This window comes from Oncorhynchus masou, chromosome 5 (genome assembly GCF_036934945.1).
Source record: "Oncorhynchus masou masou isolate Uvic2021 chromosome 5, UVic_Omas_1.1, whole genome shotgun sequence".
Lineage (NCBI taxonomy): Eukaryota > Metazoa > Chordata > Actinopteri > Salmoniformes > Salmonidae > Oncorhynchus > Oncorhynchus masou.
The window spans coordinates 90,293,462-90,315,176 of NC_088216.1; the positions used below are offsets into that span (position 1 = coordinate 90,293,462).

Below are 21,715 nucleotides of genomic sequence, written 5' to 3' on the forward strand. Positions count from 1 at the left end.
ATCATCATCAGATAAAGATAATTTCTTAACCTTTAAACTGCTCCAACTATTGACTGATGAAAGGCACTTCCTGGTAGAAGTAAAGTGTCCATCTTGGATAGGTTTGAATCTCTCTGGGAAGGTGATGCTACTCTAAAATAACTCTGTCCAAACACAATGACCTATGTATACTATGTGCCGACTGGCTGCTGTGGGTGTGGCCTGATGTGGGGAGTGGCCTGATGTGGGGAGTGGCCAGCTGTAGGTGTGGCCTGCTGTGGGGAGTGGCCTGATGTGGGGAGTGGCCTGCTGTAGGTGTGGCCTGCTGTGGGGAGTGGCCTGATGTGGGGAGTGGCCAGCTGTAGGTGTGGCCTGCTGTGGGGAGTGGCCTGCTGTAGGTGTGGCCTGCTGTGGGGAGTGGCCTGCTGTTGGTGTGGCCTGATGTGGGGAGTGGCCAGCTGCAGGTGTGGCCTTCTGTGGAGAGTGGCCAGCTGTAGGTGTGGCCAGCTGTGGGGAGTGGCCAGCTGTAGGTGTGGCCAGCTGTAGGTGTGGCCTGCTGTGGGGAGTGGCCAGCTGTAGGTGTGGCCAGATGTAGGTGTGGCCTGCTGTGGGGAGTGGCCAGCTGTAGGTGTGGCCAGATGTATGTGTGGCCTGCTGTGGGGAGTGGCCAGCTGTAGGTGTGGCCTGATGTGGGGAGTGGCCAGCTGTAGGTGTGGCCTTCTGTGGAGAGTGGCCAGCTGTAGGTGTGGCCAGCTGTAGGTGTGGCCTGCTGTGGGGAGTGGCCAGCTGTAGGTGTGGCCAGATGTATGTGTGGCCTGCTGTGGGGAGTGGCCAGCTGTAGGTGTGGCCTGCTGTGGGGAGTGGCCAGCTGTAGGTGTGGCCAGATGTATGTGTGGCCTGCTGTGGGGAGTGGCCAGCTGTAGATGTGGCCTGCTGTGAGGAGTGGCCAGCTGTAGGTGTGGCCAGATGTGGGGAGTGGCCAGATGTAGGTGTGGCCAGATGTAGGTGTGGCCTGCTGTGGGGAGTGGCCAGCTGTAGGTGTGGCCAGATGTAGGTGTGGCCTGCTGTGGGGAGTGGCCTGCTGTAGGTGTGGCCTGCTGTAGGTGTGGCCAGCTGTAGGTGTGGCCTGCTGTGGGGAGTGGCCTGCTGTAGGTGTGGCCAGATGTAGGTGTGGCCTGCTGTGGGGAGTGGCCAGCTGTGGGTGTGGCCTGCTGTGGGGAGTGGCCAGCTGTAGGTGTGGTCAGCTGAACTCTGGGTCTCGTCTCCTTACCTTCTTGTTATCTATGGTTCTATAAACCAACACACAGGTGATGCAGGGGAGGACGGCCAACAAAGCACAGGTAGAGTATCTCTCTTCCCTCAGTCCCCCTGTACCCAACTACCCACCAGGACCAACACTGAACCCCCCCTAACTACCCTACTGAACCCCCCCCCTCCTAACTACCCTACTGAACCCCCTCCCCCTAACTACCCTACTGAACCCCCCCCTCCTAACTACCCACCTGAACCCCCGCCTAACTACCCTACTGAACTCACCCCCACCTTACTACCCTACTGAACCCCCCCCTCCTAACTACCCTACTGAACCCCCTCCCCCTAACTACCCTACTGAACCCCCCTCCTAACTACCCAACTGAACCCCCGCCTAACTACCCTACTGGACTCACCCCCACCTTACTACCCTACTGAACCCCCTCCCCCTAACTACCCTACTGAACCCCTCCTCCTAACTACCCTACTGAACCCCCCTCCTCCTAACTACCCTACTGAACCCCCCTCCTAACTACCCTACTGAACCCCCCTAACTACCCTACTGAACTCACCCCCCTAACTACCCTACTGAACCCCCCTCCTAACTACCCTACTGAACCCCCCTAACTTCCCTACTGAACCCCCCCCTAACTACCCTGCTAAACTCACCCCCCTTACTACCCTACTGAACTACCCCAACCCCTTCCCTGTCATCCCTCTCATCCATATTTCCCTCACCGTCCCCAATACAGTTTCAAATATCCCACGTCAAAGCCTGTGATTAGTTAAATCAACATGATCACAGCCTGTGATTGGTTAAATCAACATGATCAAAGCCTGTGATTGGTTAAATCAACATGATCACAGCCTGTGATTGGTTAAATTCACTAAAGAGATCTGCAGAGTTAAATAGTAATAGTAACTTCACAAGGAATGATTTAACATTCACCAATTCACCCCAGACAGACTGAGATTCAACTTCAACAGATGGATGATCTGATCATCTGTCCCCGCTCCTGAAACACGGGTCCCAAATGGCGCCCTATTCCTCTATGGGCCCATAGGGCTCTGGTTAAAAGTAGTGCACTATATAGGGATTAGGGCTCTGGTCAAAAGTAGTGCACTATATAGGGAATAGGGCTCTGGTCAAAAGTAGTGCACTACATAGGGAATAGGGCTCTGGTCAAAAGTAGTGCACTACATAGGGAATAGGGCTCTGGTCAAAAGTAGTGCACTACATAGGGAATAGGGATCTGGTCTATAGTAGTGCACTACATAGGGAACAGGGTGCCATAGGGCTCTGGTCTAAAGTAGTGCACTATATAGGGAATAGGGCTCTGGTCTAAAGTAGTGCACTACATAGGGAATAGGGCTCTGGTCTAAAGTAGTGCACTATATAGGGAATAGTGTGCCTTCTTGGGACGTAATATAACCTTCTCCCCTCCTGTGAAGGACATGTTGCCTGTGAAGTGCACAATATGCACAAGGGTGGAATTGGAATTTTAAAAAACCTATTGCAACTCCCAGTGTAAAATCCTAAGAGTTTAAAACGTCATTCAAAACGTAATTTCCACATGTCAATTATAATTGAATTTAGTGGACTCTGTTCTTCAAGCCTTGTCTCCGATCCCCTGACTTTGTCAGCGATGGTGTTTTCTTCCTCTGCCAGTTGGTGTCTTGTAGCCGTTGTCGCAGTGATGGGATGACATTTGAAGCAGTTTAAACCACATTACGTTTCTGTTCCAATCACATTGCTGCCTTTTTCAAAAAAAATTTGCTGCTCATTGACACGACACATGATATGAATAACATGGTTGAGATTGATTGTTCGAAATTGATTGATTAGCCCCTGGAATACACATGGATTCCATATTGATTAGGTATTGTTACAACCACACTAGATACAGTGGGGCAAAAAAAAAGTATTTAGTAAGCCACCAATTGTGCAAGTTCTCCCACTTAAAAAGATGTGAGAGGCCTGTAATTTTCATCATAGGTACACTTCAACTATGACAGAAAAATTTGAAAAAAATTCCAGAAAATCACATTGAAAATATCACAATACTTATTTTCCACCAAAATTTGCAAATAAATTCATAAAAAATCCTGCAATGTGATTTTCTGGATTTTTTTTCAAATTTTTCTGTCATAGTTGAAGTGTACCTATGATGAACATTACAGGCCTCTCTCACCTGACAGATAGGGGTTTTAGCCTGTGTGGTTCTTTTTCTCTTCACTGGTTTGTTTTCGTTCAAGAAATTGGTCAACCCTTCCTCTCTTTGCCCTTTAGTATTGTGTTGAACCTATTTCATGTTCATGTATATAATGCCTGTACCATTCCTCCAGTCGTCTCAGTTTTAAACATCAGTGGGTTGCACAAATCTGGTCACTTATCCATTATTCCCTGTTTGTCGAAATTTTGGGGATTTCTTTTGTCAATCCTAGTGTGAATGAACTGCAGCAACAACACAGAATCGTGTTATTCAGGCTTTAACCATGTTCTTTGGTTATTCAGGACTTAACCATGTTCTTTGTGTTCACTGTTGCCTTTTTTTTAACCCATCATTTACTTGCTACTATAGACTTCCCCCATCCCTCTGCCCACCCCATCGCAACTATAGCCACTGATGGTACTGCAGGCGGTATTGCACCTGGCAATGCCAGCCTAGGTAATGGTAGGTTGACCAAAACCAGAAGCTCCTTCCTGTCCTGCTATACCTCCTGGGTACTACTGCCTCCTCCATTTTCCACCTCTTTCTGCCCTCAACATCCTCCTTCTCTACCTCCGCCTCTCCTCCCTCCTCCGACTGTCTTTACCTCCTCCTCTACCCCCGCCTCTCCTCCCTCCTCCGACTGTCTTTACCTCCTCCTCTATCCCCGCCTCTCCTCCTCCTCTACCTCCTCCCTCCTCCGACTGTCTCTACCTCCTCCTCTACCCCCGCCTCTCCTCCTCCTCTACCTCCTCCCTCCTCCGACTGTCTCTACCTCCTCCTCTACCCCCGCCTCTCCTCCCTCCTCCGACTGTCTTTACCTCCTCCTCTACCTCTGCCTCTCCTCCCTCCTCTGACTGTCTTTACCTCCTCTTCTCCACCTCCTCCAACTGTCTTTACCTCTTCCTCTACCTCCTCCTCTACCTCCTCCTCTACCTCCGCCTCTCCTCCCTCCTCTGACTGTCTTTACCTCCTCCTCTACCTCCTCCCTCCTCCGACTGTCTTTACCTCCTCCTCTACCTCTGCCTCTCCTCCCTCCTCTGACTGTCTTTACCTCCTCTTCTCCACCTCCTCTGACTGTCTTTACCTCCTCCTCTACCTCCGCCTCTCCTCCCTCCTCTGACTGTCTTTACCTCCTCCTCTACCTCCGCCTCTCCTCCCTCCTCTGACTGTCTTTACCTCCTCCTCTACCTCCTCCTCTACCTCCTCCTCTACCTCCTCCTCTACCTACGCCTCTCCTCCCTCCTCTGACTGTCTTTACCTCCTCCTCTACCTCCTCCGACTGTCTTTACCTCCTCCTCTCCTCCTCCTCCTACTGTCTTTACCTCCTCCTCTACCTCCTCCTCTCCTCCCTCCTCCTCTGACTGTCTTTACCTCCTCCTCTCCTCCCTCCTCTCCTCCCTCCTCCTCCAACTGTCTCTACCCCCTCCCTCCTCTCCTCCCTCCTCCTCCAACTGTCTCTACCTCCTCCTCTCCTCCCTCCTCCTCCAACTGTCTCTACCTCCTCCCTCCTCTCCTCCCTCCTCCTCCAACTGTCTCTACCTCCTCTTCTCCTCCCTCCTCTCCTCCCTCCTCCTCCAACTGTCTCTACCTCCTCCCTCCTCTCCTCCCTCCTCCTCCGACTGTCTTTACCTCCTCCTCTACCTCCTCCTCTCCTCCCTCCTCCTCCAACTGTCTCTACCTCCTCCCTCCTCTCCTCCCTCCTCCTCCAACTGTCTCTACCTCCTCCCTCCTCTCCTCCCTCCTCCTCCAACTGTCTCTACCCCCTCCCTCCTCTCCTCCCTCCTCCTCCAACTGTCTCTACCTCCTCCTCTCCTCCCTCCTCTCCTCCCTCCTCCTCCAACTGTCTCTACCTCCTCTTCTCCTCCCTCCTCTCCTCCCTCCTACCTCCTCCTCCAACTGTCTCTACCTCCTCCCTCCTCTCCTCCCTCCTCCTCCGACTGTCTTTACCTCCTCCTCTACCTCCTCCTCTCCTCCCTCCTCTCCTCCCTCCTCCTCCAACTGTCTCTACCTCCTCCTCTCCTCCCTCCTCTCCTCCCTCCTCCTCCAACTGTCTCTACCCCCTCCCTCCTCTTCTCCCTCCTCCTCCTCCGACTGTCTTTACCTCCTCCTTTACCTCCTCCTCTCCCTCCCTCCTCCTCTGACTGTCTTTACCTCCTCCTCTCCTCCCTCCTCCTCCAACTGTCTCTACCTCCTCCTCTCCTCCCTCCTCCTCCGACTGTCTCTACCTCCTTGTCACCTCTCCTCCCTCCTCCTCCTCCGACTGTATCTGCCTCCTCCTCTCCTCTCCTCCCTCCTCCTCTGACTGTATCTACCTCCTCCTCTCCTCTCCTCCTTCCTCCTCCTCCTTCCTCCTCCTCCTTCCTGTGACTGATGTCTGAAGTAGATGTATCTACCCAAGTCCCAAATAGCACCTTTACAGGCCCTGGTCAGAAGTAGTTCACTGTTTAGGGAATATGGTGCCATTTGTAACGCAGCCATTGTGTTGTAAACTGTCTTCTTCTCAGCTCTAAGACTATCGTTCCATGTCCTCTGGGATCAGATGTTATGGTAGAACTGAATAGAAGGAGCCTTTGCATCGACCGACTGAGTAAAGAACCAGTCTGGGTAATGTTGTTGTGCAGAATGTGAGCATCGTACTTTTGAACAGGATCCCAAACTAAATTTCCAACAACTTGGAACTCTTTAAATGTTGTATCTAAATAAAAAGATCCCAAATGAACTGAATAGATAACCATTACCCAGTGTGCAACAGTGGTGTGAGTGTAGGCGAAGGGTTTCTGCCTGCTAGTTACTGTAAGTTTTCAACAGGGTTAATTTCTCCAAGTAGCCTACTTAAACTCTTTAATTTCCGACTTAAAAACAACTTATTCATTGTTTTGTTTTTCAATCGGTAGATACAAATGAATACATGAGTTTTAACCCTGTTGTTGGTAGGATGAACCTTGGAGTAAAAATGCTCTGTTTAGGATTATGTGGCTTTCAAGAGCCTCCATCCTTAACCTTCTATCAGACCCCTGCTAGTCTCCGTCAGAATCCCTGTTTTACTAATATCTATTTTCAGGGGGATTTCTTTCCTATAGTATTGTTCTCTCCAGCTTTCAATTCCTACACTTCAATTCCTCTCCCTTTTCTCGCTCTATCTCTCTCTGTCTGACCGTGCATGAAGATTCTGACCTCACTCTGACACTGCATGCTCTGTGTTGGTCCTGTGTGTGTGTGTGTGTGTGTGTGTGTGTGTGTGTGTGTGTGTGTGTGTGTGTGTGTGTGTGTGTGTTGCTCTATTTCCTCATTGTACTGTATCTTTGTAACTCTGTGATTCTGTGTCTTGATGCCTCATGAAATATCTGAATGGCTTTTCTTGAACTGTTAATGTGTGGAATTCCCTGTAGTCTGTATGTGAGTATGTCACTTCCTGTAGTCTGTGAGGATGTCACTTCCTGTAGTCTGTGAGTATGTCACTTCCTGTAGTCTGTGAGTATGTCTCTCTTCAAAATGAACACACATGAACACACTGATCCATAGAGAGGAAATCTGAGCTATGATATAGCATCGGTATTGTAGTTATTCAGTTTAAACATCAAGCGAAACTTGATATCAAATAACAATAGTTGCATCAATAGTTGCATCACGCTCAAATCACTTTTGAAGTTTATTGGAAGTTAACTTACGAAGAGGCGTGGACTGTTTTCATCCAACACATTGTCAGACAGAAACAGAAATACAACGTGAATTCAGTTTAACTTTAATTTATTATATTCTAGTTCACCTAAGCAACCTTTCAAAACATGACATTTCCAAATTGACTGAACAGTCACATTATTTTCTAACCTATTTGTATTATCAATTATCTATTTTGATTGACATTATTTCTAATAGCTGTTGACTCGTTAGCGAGCACAGGCACACACACACACAACAATTCAAATTGGAAAAAATTTGCAGACATCCAAATGACCATCCCTGAAGCAGCATCGACCTCATTAAAATGACCATCCCTGAAGCAGCATCGACCTCATTAAAATGACCATCCCTGAAGCAGCATCGACCTCATTAAAATGACCATCCCTGAAGCAGCATCGACCTCATTAAATAGTAGCTTTTCTGTCCTGTATACAGAACGCCTGACACCTGCTCAATAAATATACACGTTATTGTTTTCCTCCTCATGTCATTGTAATGTTTGTCCTGGTAATGATTGTTTGCTTATTGTCTGCTTTGGTTCTTATTGTTCTGTGTCTCGTATGTCTCCATCGTAGGTAGAATACAGGATGGCAATATGGAGAACAACCAGACTAAAGGTAACCTTTTTTCAACTCCCCCCCCCCGCCATAGTTGGGATGTGCTCTAACTAGGATTGCAAAAATTTCGGTAACTTTCCCCCCAAAATGCCCAGGTTTTCCAGGAATCCTGGTCCAGATGTTCTGCTTATTCCTTGATTTAAGGAATTTTCCGAACAGAATTTCTGGACAAACCTATTCATTTTGGGAAAGTTATCTGAATTTTTGCAACCCTAGCTCGAACGTTTCTCTAACATTGAGTCTCTTAAGGTTTCTCTAACGTTGAGTCTCTTAAGGTTTCTCTAACATTGAGTCTCTTAAGGTTTCTCTAACGTTGAGTCTCTTCAGGTTTCTCTAATGTTGAGTCTCTTCAGGTTTCTCTAACGTTGAGTCTCTTCAGGTTTCTCTAACGTTGAGTCTCTTCAGGTTTCTCTAACGTTGAGTCTCTTCAGGTTTCTCTAACATTGAGTCTCTTAAGGTTTCTCTAACATTGAGTCTCTTAAGGTTTCTCTAACGTTGAGTCTCTTCAGGTTTCTCTAACGTTGAGTCTCTTCAGGTTTCTCTAACGTTGAGTCTCAAGGTTTCTCTAACGTTGAGTCTCTTAAGGTTTCTCTAACATTGAGTCTCTTAAGGTTTCTCTAACGTTGAGTCTCTTCAGGTTTCTCTAACGTTGAGTCTCTTCAGGTTTCTCTAACGTTGAGTCTCTTCAGGTTTCTCTAACGTTGAGTCTCTTCAGGTTTCTCTAACGTTGAGTCTCTTCAGGTTTCTCTAACGTTGAGTCTCTTCAGGTTTCTCTAACGTTGAGTCTCTTCAGGTTACTCTAACATTGAATTAACATCCATTCAGCCTGATGTATGTCTTGTCTTCAGTGTCGTTGTCAGTCAGTCTGCAGCGATGTGTCTGTCTCAGCTCCAGGTCTCAAAGTCTCTCTCTCTGTCTCTCTCTCTCTGTCTCTCTGTCTCTCTCTGTCTGTCTGTCTCTCTCTCTCTGTCTCTCTCTATGTCTCTCTCTCTCTGTCTCTCTCTCTCTGTCTCTCTGTCTCTCTCTGTCTGTCTCTCTCTATGTCTGTCTCTCTCTCTGTCTCTCTCTCTGTCTCTCTCTCTGTCTCTCTCTCTCTCTCTCTGTCTCTCTCTCTCCCTCTCTCTGTCAATTCAATTCAAGGGCTTTATTGGCATGGGAAACATGTGTTAACATTGCCACAGCAAGTGAGGTAGATAATATATAAAGTGAAATAAACAATAACAATTAACAGTAAACATTACACATACAGAAGTTTCAAAACAATACAGACATTACAAATGTCATATTATATATATATACAGTGTCTCTCTCTGTCTCTCTCTCTGTCTCTCTCTCTCTGTCTCTCTCTCTCTCTGTCTCTCTGTCTCTCTCTCTCTCTGAATTTTGTCTACATACAGACAGAAATGTTAAGAATCATGTTATTAATTGAAAACAAAGGGTCGTTCCATGAAATGAGTGCCTTTCATGTCCTTATTAAATTGTATGTAGAAGTTGTGCTTTTTTGAAAAGCCTGTTAAATTAAACGAAGTGCCTTTTAATATAAACCAGACGGAGAATTCAATCAATCAAATGTTTTGTATATGAATAATAGACTTCAACCCACTTTAATTCCATCAAGCTTTCACCGTCATTGTGATCATTTATTTGATGTGGTTTAGTGACTCATTTACATCTGAACCTCATGTCAACCCTGTTGTGATCTGAACTCTCTTTAATATGGACAAACAATCATGTAGTCAAATCACAGTGTAAAAGCTGGTTCTGATCCTTTTGACCGTGTTTTGTGGTAGAAAACGAGCATTACACGTCCACCCTGTTACCCATAGATAGAACGGTTAGAAATAGTTAACCGATTAAATGTGTTTTTGTGATGCTTGCATTCAATTGTGTTCCTTCCTCTTGTCACGGGCTGATTTAACTTCTTAGGGATCCGCCCCCTTTTTTTCAATGTTCGCCTACAATGACATACCTAAATCTAACTACCTCTAGCTCAGGCCCTGAAGCAAGGATATGTATATTATTGATACCAATTGAAAGGAAACACTTTGACGTTTATGGAAATGTGACAGTAATGTAGGAGAATATAACACAACAGATCTGGTAAAAGAAAAGAAGAAAAAACATGCAGTTTCTTACAACAACAACGTTTTTTTTTTCTACCACCATTTTGAAATGCAACAGAAAGGTCCCATAGCTATCACTCTGGTTGTAATTCCGATGGTGTCCACAAGATGGCAGCAGTGTATGTGCAAAGTTTGAGACGGATAACTTGAAGTATGAGAAAACTACATGACATTTAGTGTGAAGTCACCCAGGTACATTTGGGCAAATCGTGAAGGAGACATTCGCATTCACATGACATTTTTCTGCAAGAATATCCTCAAATCTGTATACTTGGACTTTGACTTAGTTTTTCCAGCATTAGTAGACATATTATGAGTTCAACATTTGCAAAACAACCAGTTCTCATCACTACGTAACACTGAATATTCTTAGAATTTTTGTCTAAAAGGAAAAGGCATGCGGTCGCACAAGGTTAGTAGCTACATTCTGAGTCAGATACAGGGTTCCCCATAAAGCCCAGCTCATTGGCTATCTATCTAGCTTTGTCTGACCCCAATTGGTGCTTATTTTACAAAGTTAGAGTCGTTCAAGTGAAGACCGCCCGCGTCAGCTGTGTACCATGAAGGCGTCGCTCTCGGAACAAATGTGGTGTCCTATAGGATATACTACACTCCTAATGATATAGTGAAGTCTGGTTACGTTCTAGGATCTCTGATATGGTGTCCTATAGGATATACTACACTCCTATTGATATAGTGAAGTCTGGTTACGTTTTAGGATCTCTGATATGGTGTCCTATAGGATATACTACACCCCTAATGATATAGTGATGTCTGGTTACGTTCTAGGATCTCTGATATGGTGTCCTATAGGATATACTTTTTTTTTAATTTAGGGAGAGATTTTCACAGGTTCCTTTCTTTGCAAATTGAACGAGTGGAAATACAAAATCGACTGTGCTATGTGGACCTTTTTAGGATATGAAAATGGATTTTATCTAAGAAAACAACACTTCATGTTATCTCTGGGACCCTTTGGATGATAAAGCAGAGCAACATTTCAGAATGTAAGGACACATTTCACCTTCGGAGGTGAATTTATCAAACTATGGAGGTGAACCCTGTCCCAGTCAAACCTGTCCCAGTCAACCCTGTTACAGTCATCCCTGTTAAGGTCAACACTGTGTTACAGTCAACCCTGTTAAGGTTAACCCTCCCAGTCAACCCTGTTACAGCCAACCCGGTTACGATCAACCCTGGCCCAGTCAACCCTGGTCCAGTCAACCCTGTTACAGCCAACCCTGTTACAGTCAACCCTGTCCAGTCAACCTTGTTACAGTCAACCTTGTTACGGCCAATCCTTTTCCTTTAATTAGAATTTACTGTCATGTTATTTTTTATTTAACCTCCTGAGATCCAACACTAGTAATGGCCTCTGTGTGTGGACTGTATTACGATCCAACACTAGTAATGGCCTCTCTGTGTGGACTGTATTACGATCCAACACTAGTAATGGCCTCTCTGTGTGGACTGTATTACGATCCAACACTAGTAATGGCCTCTGTGTGTGGACTGTATTACGATCCAACACTAGTAATGGCCTCTGTGTGGACTGTATTACGATCCAACACTAGTAATGGCCTCTGTGTGTAGACTGTATTACGATCCAACACTAGTAATGGCCTCTGTGTGTGGACTGTATTACGATCCAACACTAGTAATGGCCTCTGTGTGTAGACTGTATTACGATCCAACACTAGTAATGGCCTCTGTGTGTGGACTGTATTACGATCCAACACTAGTAATGGCCTCTGTGTGTAGACTGTATTACGATCCAACACTAGTAATGGCCTCTGTGTGTGGACTGTATTACGATCCAACACTAGTAATGGCCTCTGTGTGTAGACTTATTACGATCCAACACTAGTAATGGCCTCTGTGTGTAGACTGTATTACGATCCAACACTAGTAATGGCCTCTGTGTGTGGACTGTATTACGATCCAACACTAGTAATGGCCTCTGTGTGTGGACTGTATTACGATCCAACACTAGTAATGGCCTCTGTGTGTGGACTGTATTACGATCCAACACTAGTAATGGCCTATGTGTGTGGACTGTATTACGATCCAACACTAGTAATGGCCTCTGTGTGTGGACTGTATTACGATCCAACACTAGTAATGGCCTCTGTGTGTAGACTGTATTACGATCCAACACTAGTAATGGCCTCTGTGTGTAGACTGTATTACATTTACATTTAAGTCATTTAGCAGACGCTCTTATCCAGAGCGACTTACAAATTGGTGAATTCACCAACACTAGTAATGGCCTCTGTGTGTGGACTGTATTACGATCCAACACTAGTAATGGCCTCTGTGTGTGGACTGTATTACGATCCAACACTAGTAATGGCCTCTGTGTGTGGACTGTATTACGATCCAACACTAGTAATGGCCTATGTGTGTGGACTGTATTACGATCCAACACTAGTAATGGCCTCTGTGTGTGGACTGTATTACGATCCAACACTAGTAATGGCCTCTGTGTGTGGACTGTATTACGATCCAACACTAGTAATGGCCTCTGTGTGTGGACTGTATTACGATCCAACACTAGTAATGGCCTCTGTGTGTGGACTGTATTACGATCCAACACTAGTAATGGCCTCTGTGTGTGGACTGTATTACGATCCAACACTAGTAATGGCCTCTGTGTGTGGACTGTATTACGATCCAACACTAGTAATGGCCTCTGTGTGTGGACTGTATTACGATCCAACACTAGTAATGGCCTCTGTGTGTGGACTGTATTACGATCCAACACTAGTAATGGCCTCTGTGTGTGGACTGTATTACGATCCAACACTAGTAATGGCCTCTGTGTGTGGACTGTATTACGATCCAACACTAGTAATGGCCTCTGTGTGTGGACTGTATTACGATCCAACACTAGTAATGGTCTCTGTGGAATGTATTACGATCCAACACTAGTAATGGCCTCTGTGTGTGGACTGTATTACGATCCAACACTAGTAATGGCCTCTGTGTGTGGACTGTATTACAATCCAACACTAGTAATGGCCTCTGAGTGTATTACGATCCAACACTAGTAATGGCCTCTGTGTGTGGACTGTATTACGATCCAACACTAGTAATGGCCTCTGTGTGTGGACTGTATTATGATCCAACACTAGTAATGGCCTCTGTGTGTGGACTGTATTACGATCCAACACTAGTAATGGCCTCTGTGTGGACTGTATTACGATCCAACACTAGTAATGGCCTCTGTGTGTGGACTGTATTACGATCCAACACTAGTAATGGCCTCTGTGTGTGGAATGTATTACGATCCAACACTAGTAATGGCCTCTGTGTGTGGACTGTATTACGATCCAACACTAGTAATGGCCTCTGTGTGTGGACTGTATTACGATCCAACACTAGTAATGGCCTCTGTGTGTGGACTGTATTACGATCCAACACTAGTAATGGCCTCTGTGTGTGGACTGTATTACGATCCAACACTAGTAATGGCCTCTGTGTGGACTGTATTACGATCCAACACTAGTAATGGCCTCTGTGTGTGGACTGTATTACGATCCAACACTAGTAATGGCCTCTGTGTGTGGATTGTATTACGATCCAACACTAGTAATGTTCTCTGTGTGGACTGTATTACGATCCAACACTAGTAATGGCCTCTGTGTGTGGACTGTATTACGATCCAACACTAGTAATGGCCTCTGTGTGTGGATTGTATTACGATCCAACACTAGTAATGTTCTCTGTGTGGACTGTATTACGATCCAACACTAGTAATGGCCTCTGTGTGTGGACTGTATTACGATCCAACACTAGTAATGGCCTCTGTGTGTGGACTGTATTACGATCCAACACTAGTAATGACCTCTGTGTGTGGACTGTATTACGATCCAACACTAGTAATGGCCTCTGTGTGTGGAATGTATTACGATCCAACACTAGTAATGGCCTCTGTGTGTGGACTGTATTACGATCCAACACTAGTAATGGCCTCTGTGTGTGGACTGTATTACGATCCAACACTAGTAATGGCCTCTGTGTGTGGACTGTATTACGATCCAACACTAGTAATGGCCTCTGTGTGTGGACTGTATTACGATCCAACACTAGTAATGGCCTCTGTGTGGACTGTATTACGATCCAACACTAGTAATGGACTCTGTGTGTAGACTGTATTACGATCCAACACTAGTAATGGCCTCTGTGTGTGGACTGTATTACGATCCAACACTAGTAATGGCCTCTGTGTGTAGACTTATTACGATCCAACACTAGTAATGGCCTCTGTGTGTAGACTGTATTATGATCCAACACTAGTAATGGCCTCTGTGTGTGGACTGTATTACGATCCAACACTAGTAATGGCCTCTGTGTGGACTGTATTACGATCCAACACTAGTAATGGCCTCTGTGTGTGGACTGTATTACGATCCAACACTAGTAATGGCCTCTGTGTGTGGACTGTATTACGATCCAACACTAGTAATGGCCTCTGTGTGTGGACTGTATTACGATCCAACACTAGTAATGGCCTCTGTGTGTGGACTGTATTACGATCCAACACTAGTAATGGCCTCTGTGTGGACTGTATTACGATCCAACACTAGTAATGGCCTCTGTGTGTGGACTGTATTACGATCCAACACTAGTAATGGCCTCTGTGTGTGGATTGTATTACGATCCAACACTAGTAATGTTCTCTGTGTGGACTGTATTACGATCCAACACTAGTAATGGCCTCTGTGTGTGGACTGTATTACGATCCAACACTAGTAATGGCCTCTGTGTGTGGACTGTATTACGATCCAACACTAGTAATGGCCTCTGTGTGTGGACTGTATTACGATCCAACACTAGTAATGGCCTCTGTGTGTGGACTGTATTACGATCCAACACTAGTAATGACCTCTGTGTGTGGACTGTATTACAATCCAACACTAGTAATGGCCTCTGTGTGGACTGTATTACGATCCAACACTAGTAATGGCCTCTGTGTGTAGACTGTATTACGATCCAACACTAGTAATGGCCTCTGTGTGTGGACTGTATTACGATCCAACACTAGTAATGGCCTCTGTGTGTAGACTTATTACGATCCAACACTAGTAATGGCCTCTGTGTGTAGACTGTATTATGATCCAACACTAGTAATGGCCTCTGTGTGTGGACTGTATTACGATCCAACACTAGTAATGGCCTCTGTGTGGACTGTATTACGATCCAACACTAGTAATGGCCTCTGTGTGTGGACTGTATTACGATCCAACACTAGTAATGGCCTCTGTGTGTGGACTGTATTACGATCCAACACTAGTAATGGCCTCTGTGTGTGGACTGTATTACGATCCAACACTAGTAATGGCCTCTGTGTGTGGACTGTATTACGATCCAACACTAGTAATGGCCTCTGTGTGGACTGTATTACGATCCAACACTAGTAATGGCCTCTGTGTGTGGACTGTATTACGATCCAACACTAGTAATGGCCTCTGTGTGTGGATTGTATTACGATCCAACACTAGTAATGTTCTCTGTGTGGACTGTATTACGATCCAACACTAGTAATGGCCTCTGTGTGTGGACTGTATTACGATCCAACACTAGTAATGGCCTCTGTGTGTGGACTGTATTACGATCCAACACTAGTAATGGCCTCTGTGTGTGGACTGTATTACGATCCAACACTAGTAATGGCCTCTGTGTGTGGACTGTATTACGATCCAACACTAGTAATGGCCTCTGTGTGTGGACTGTATTACGATCCAACACTAGTAATGGCCTCTGTGTGGACTGTATTACGATCCAACACTAGTAATGGCCTCTGTGTGTGGACTGTATTACGATCCAACACTAGTAATGGCCTCTGTGTGTGGATTGTATTACGATCCAACACTAGTAATGTTCTCTGTGTGGACTGTATTACGATCCAACACTAGTAATGGCCTCTGTGTGTGGACTGTATTACGATCCAACACTAGTAATGACCTCTGTGTGTGGACTGTATTACGATCCAACACTAGTAATGGCCTCTGTGTGGACTGTATTACGATCCAACACTAGTAATGGCCTCTGTGTGTGGACTGTATTACGATCCAACACTAGTAATCTTTTTTTAATAACGAGGTCCCCGAACAGATATCACTTAGTTTTCCAAATTAGGCACTGTGTATCTGCAGTGTTGGAGAGCCAACGGCATACAGAGTACTGGGTAGCAGGAACAGGGTAGGAGAGCCCATGGTATACAGAGTACTGGGTAGCAGGAACAGGGTAGGAGAGCCCATGGTATACAGAGTACTGGGTAGCAGGAACAGGGTAGGAGAGCCCATGGTATACAGAGTACTGGGTAGCAGGAACAGGGTAGGAGAGCCCATGGTATACAGAGTACTGGGTAGCAGGAACAGGGTAGGAGAGCCCATGGCATACAGAGTACTGGGTAGCAGGAACAGGGTATGAGAGCCCATGGCATACAGAGTACTGGATAGCTACAGGAACAGGGTTGGAGGGCCCAGGACATACAGAGTACTGGGTAGCTACAGGAACAGGGTTGGAGAGCCAGGGCATACAGAGTACTGGGTAGCTACAGGAACAGGGTTGGAGAGCCATGGCATACAGAGTACTGGGTAGCTACAGGAACAGGGTTGGAGAGCCCAGGGCATAAAGAGTACTGGGTAGCTGAACAGGGTTGGAGAGCCCAGGGCATACAGGGTACTGGGTAGCTACAGGAACAGCGTTGGAGAACCCATGGCATACAGAGTACTGGGTAGCAGGAACAGGGTAGGAGAGCCCAGGGCATACAGAGTACTGGGTTGCTGAACAGGGTTGGAGAGCCCAGGGCATATAGAGTACTGGGTAGCTGAACAGGGTAGGAGAGCCCATGGCATACAGAGTACTGGGTAGCAGGAACAGGGTTGGAGAGCCCATGACATAGAGTGTACAGGGTAGCTACAGGAACAGTGTTGGAGAGCCCATGGTATACAGAGTACTGGGCAGCTACAGGAACAGGGTTGGAGAGCCCATGGTATACAGAGTACTGGGTAGCAGGAACAGGGTTGGAGAGCCCAGGGTATACAGAGTACTGGGTAGCTGAACAGGGTTGGAGAGCACATGGTATACAGAGTACTGGGTAGCTACAGGAACAGTGTTGGAGAGCCCATGGTATACAGAGTACTGGGTAGCAGGAACAGGGTTGGAGAGCCCATGGCATACAGAGTACTGGGTAGCAGGAACAGGGTATGAGAACCCATGGTATACAGAGTACTGGGTAGCAGGAACAGGGTAGGAGAGCCCACGGCATACAGAGTACTGGGTAGCAGGAACAGGGTATGAGAGCCCATGGCATACAGAGTACTGGGTAGCAGGAACAGGGTAGGAGAGCCAATGGCATACAGAGTACTGGGTAGCTGAACAGGGTTGGAGAGCCCAGGGCATACAGGGTACTGGGTAGCTACAGGAACAGGGTTGAAGAACCCATGGCATACTGTGTACTGGGTAGCAGGAACAGGGTAGGAGAGCCCATGACATACAGAGTACTGGGTAGCAGGAACAGGGTAGGAGAGACCATGGCATACAGAGTGCTGGGTAGCAGGAACAGGGTTGGAGAGCCCATGACATACAGAGTACTGGGTAGCTACAGGAACAGGGTTGGAGAGCCCAGGGCATACAGAGTACTGGGTAGCTACAGGAACAGGGATGGAGAGCCCAGCGCATACAGAGTACTGGGTAGCTACAGGAACAGGGTTGGAGAGCCCATGGCATACAGAGTAATGGGTAGCTACAGGAACAGGGTTGGAGAGCCCAGGGCATACAGAGTACTGGGTAGCTGAACAGGGTTGGAGAGCCCAGGGCATACAGAGTACTGGGTAGCTACAGGAACAGGGATGGAGAGCCCAGGCCATACAGAGTACTGGGTAGCTACAGGAACAGGGTTGGAGAGCCCATGGCATACAGAGTAATGGGTAGCTACAGGAACAGGGTTGGAGAGCCCAGGGCATACAGAGTACTGGGTAGCTGAACAGGGTTGGAGAGCCCAGGGCATACAGGGTACTGGGTAGCTACAGGAACAGGGTTGGAGAACCCAGGGTATACATAGTACTGGGTAGCTACAGGAACAGGGATGGAAAGCCCAGGGCATACAGAGTACTGGGTAGCTACAGGAACAGGGTAGGAGAGCCCATGGTATACAGAGTACTGGGTAGCAGGAAGAGGGTTCGAGAGCCCAGGGCATACAGAGTACTGGGTAGCTGAACAGGGTAGGAGAGCCCAGGGCATACAGAGTACTGGGTAGCAGGAACAGGGTAGGAGAGCCCATGGCATACAGAGTACTGGGTAGCTGAACAGTGTAGGAGAGCCCAGGGCATACAGAGTACTGGGTAGCAGGAACAGGGTAGGAGAGCCCATGGCATACAGAGTACTGGGTAGCTGAACAGGGTAGTAGATCCCAGGGCATACAGAGTACTGGGTAGCTGAACAGGGTAGGAGAGCCCATGGTATACAGAGTACTGGGTAGCTACAGGAACAGGGTAGGAGAGCCCATGGCATACAGAGTACTGGGTAGCTACAGGAACAGGGTTGGAGAGCCCAGGGCATACAGAGTACTGGGTTGCTGAACAGGGTTGGAGAGCCCAGGGCATACAGAGTACTGGGTAGCTGAATGGGGTAGGAGATTCCATGGCATACAGAGTACTGGGTAGCAGGAACAGGGTTGGAGAGTGCATGGTATACAGTGTACTGGGTAGCTACAGGAACAGTGTTGGAGAGCCCATGGTATACAGAGTACTGGGTAGCTACAGGAACAAGGTTGGAGAGCCCAGGGCATACAGAGTACTGGTTAGCTACATTAACAGGGTTGGAGAGCCCATGGTATACAGAGTACTGGGTAGCTGAACAGGGTTGGAGAGCCCAGGACATACAGAGTACTGGGTAGCTGAACAGGGTTGGAGAGCCCAGGGCATACAGGGTACTGGGTAGCTGCAGGAACAGCGTTGGAGAACCCATGGCATACAGAGTACTGGGTAGCAGGAACAGGGTAGGAGAGCCCAGGGCATACAGAGTACTGGGTTGCTGAACAGGGTTGGAGAGCCCAGGGCATACAGGGTACTGTGTAGCTACAGGAACAGTGTTGGAGCGCCCATGGTATACAGAGTACTGGGTAGCTGAACAGGGTTGGAGAGCCCATGGCATACAGAGTACTGGGTAGCTGAACAGGGTTGGAGAGCCCATGGTATACAGAGTACTGGGTAGCTACAGGAACAAGGTTGGAGAGCCCAGGGCATACAGAGTACTGGGTAGCTATAGAAACAGGGTTGGAGAGCCCATGGTATACAGAGTACTGGGTAGCTGAACAGGATTGGAGAGACCATGGCATACAGAGTACTGGGTAGCTGAACAGCGTTGGAGAGCACGTGGTATACAGAGAACTGGGTAGCTGAACAGGGTTGGAGAGCACATGGTATACAGAGTACTGGGTAGCTACAGGAATAGTGTTGGAGAGCCCATGGTATACAGAGTACTGGGTAGCAGGAACAGTGTTGGAGAGCCCATGGCATACAGAGTACTGGTTAGCAGTAACATAGTTGGAGAGCCCATGACATACAGAGTACTGGGTAGCTACAGGAACAGGGTAGGAGAGCCCAGGGCATACAGAGTACTGGGTAGCTGAACAGGGTTGGAGAGCCCATGACATACAGAGTACTGGGTAGCTGAACAGGGTTGGAGAGCCCATGACATACAGAGTACTGGGTAGCTGAACAGGGTTGGAGAGCCCATGACATACAGAGTACTGGGTAGCTACAGAAACAGGGTTGGAGAGCCCCGGGTATACAGGGTACTGGGTAGCTACAGGAACAGCGTTGGAGAACCCATGGCATACAGAGTAATGGGTAGCAGAAACAGGGTAGGAGAGCCCAGGGCATACAGAGTAATGGGTAGCTGAACAGGGTTGGAGAGCCCAGGGCATACAGGGTACTGGGTAGCTACAGGAACAGCGTTGGAGAACCCATGGCATACAGAGTACTGGGTAGCAGAAACAGGGTAGGAGAGCCCAGGGCATACAGAGTAATGGGTAGCTGAACAGGGTTGGAGAGCCCAGGGCATACAGAGTACTGGGTAGCTGAACAGGGTAGGAGAGCCCATGGCATACAGAGTACTGGGTAGCAGGAACAGGGTTGGAGAGCCCATGACATACAGAGTACTGGGTAGCTACAGGAACAGGGTTGGAGAGCCCAGGGCATACAGAGTACTGGGTAGCTGAACAGGGTTGGAGAGCCCAGTTCATACAGGGTACTGGGTAGCTACAGGAACAGCGTTGGAGAACCCATGGCATACAGAGTACTGGGTAGCAGGAACAGGGTAGGAGAGCCCAGGGCATACAGGGTACTGGGTTGCTGAACAGGGTTGGAGAGCCCAGGGTATACAGGGTACTGGGTAGCTACAGGAACAGTGTTGGAGAGCCCATGGTATACAGAGTACTGGGTAGCTGAACAGGGTTGGAGAGCCCATGGCATACAGAGTACTGGGTAGCTAAACAGGGTTGGAGAGCCCATGGTATACAGAGTACTGGGTAGCTACAGGAACAAGTTTGGAGAGCCCAGGGCATACAGAGTAATGGGTAGCTGAACAGGGTTGGAGAGCCCAGGGCATACAGAGTACTGGGTAGCAGGAACAGGGTTGGAGAGCCCATGACATACAGAGTACTGGGTAGCTACAGGAACAGGGTTGGAGAGCCCAGGGCATACAGAGTACTGGGTAGCTGAACAGGGTTGGAGAGCCCAGGGCATACAGGGTACTGGGTAGCTACAGGAACAGCGTTGGAGAACCCATGGCATACAGAGTACTGGGTAGCAGGAACAGGGTAGGAGCGCCCAGGGCATACAGGGTACTGGGTAGCTACAGGAACAGTGTTGGAGAGCCCATGGTATACAGAGTACTGGGTAGCTGAACAGGGTTGGAGTGCCCATGGCATACAGAGTACTGGGTAGCTAAACAGGGTTGGAGAGCCCATGGTATACAGAGTACTGGGTAGCTACAGGAACAAGTTTGGAGAGCCCAGGGCATACAGAGTACTGGGTAGCTACAGGAACAGGGTTGGAGAGCCCATGGTATACTGAGTACTGGGTAGCTGAACAGGGTTGGAGAGAACATGGCATACAGAGTACTGGGTAGCAGGAACAGGGTTGGAGAGCCCATGACATACAGAGTACTGGGTAGCTACAGGAACAGGGTTGGAGAGCCCATGACATACAGAGTACTGGGTAGCAGGAACAGGGTTGGAGAGACCATGGCATACAGAGTACTGGGTAGCTACAGGAAAAGGGTTGGAGAGCCCATGACATACAGAGTACTGGGTAGCTACATGAACAGGGTTGGAGAGCCCATGGTATACCGAGTACTGGGAATCTGAACAGGGTTGGAGAGACCATGGCATACAAAGTACTGGGTAGCTGAACAGGGTTGGAGAGCCCATGGCATACAGTGTACCGGGTAGCTACAGGAAAAGTGTTGGAGAGCCCATTGTATACAGAGTACTGGGTAGCTGAACAGGGTTGGAGAGCCCATGGCATACAGTGTACCGGGTAGCTACAGGAACAGTGTTGGAGAGCCCATGGTATACAGAGTACTGGGTAGCTGAACAGGGTTGGAGAGCCCATTGCATACAGAGTACTCGATAGCTGAACAGGGTTGGAGAGCCCATGGTATACAGAGTACTGGGTAGCTACAGGAACAAGGTTGGAGAGCCCAGGGCATACAGAGTACTGGGTAGCTACAGGAACAGGGTTGGTGAGCCCATGGTATACAGAGTACTGGGTAGCAGGAACAGGGTTGGAGAGCCCATGGCATACAGAGTACTGGGTAGCAGGAACAGGGTTGGAGA

The 21,715-nt window shown here is 47.7% G+C and overlaps 1 protein-coding gene across 1 annotated transcript in view; it reads left to right on the forward strand.

The window, feature by feature from the left end:
• LOC135540433 (plasma membrane calcium-transporting ATPase 2-like) overlaps positions 1–21,715 on the forward strand; it is a 222,071-nt gene that overhangs the window by 99,110 nt on the left and 101,246 nt on the right. The window contains 3 exon segments of the mRNA XM_064967060.1: positions 1,287–1,319; positions 3,813–3,905; positions 7,700–7,741. Coding sequence (XP_064823132.1) covers positions 1,287–1,319; positions 3,813–3,905; positions 7,700–7,741 — 168 coding nt within the window.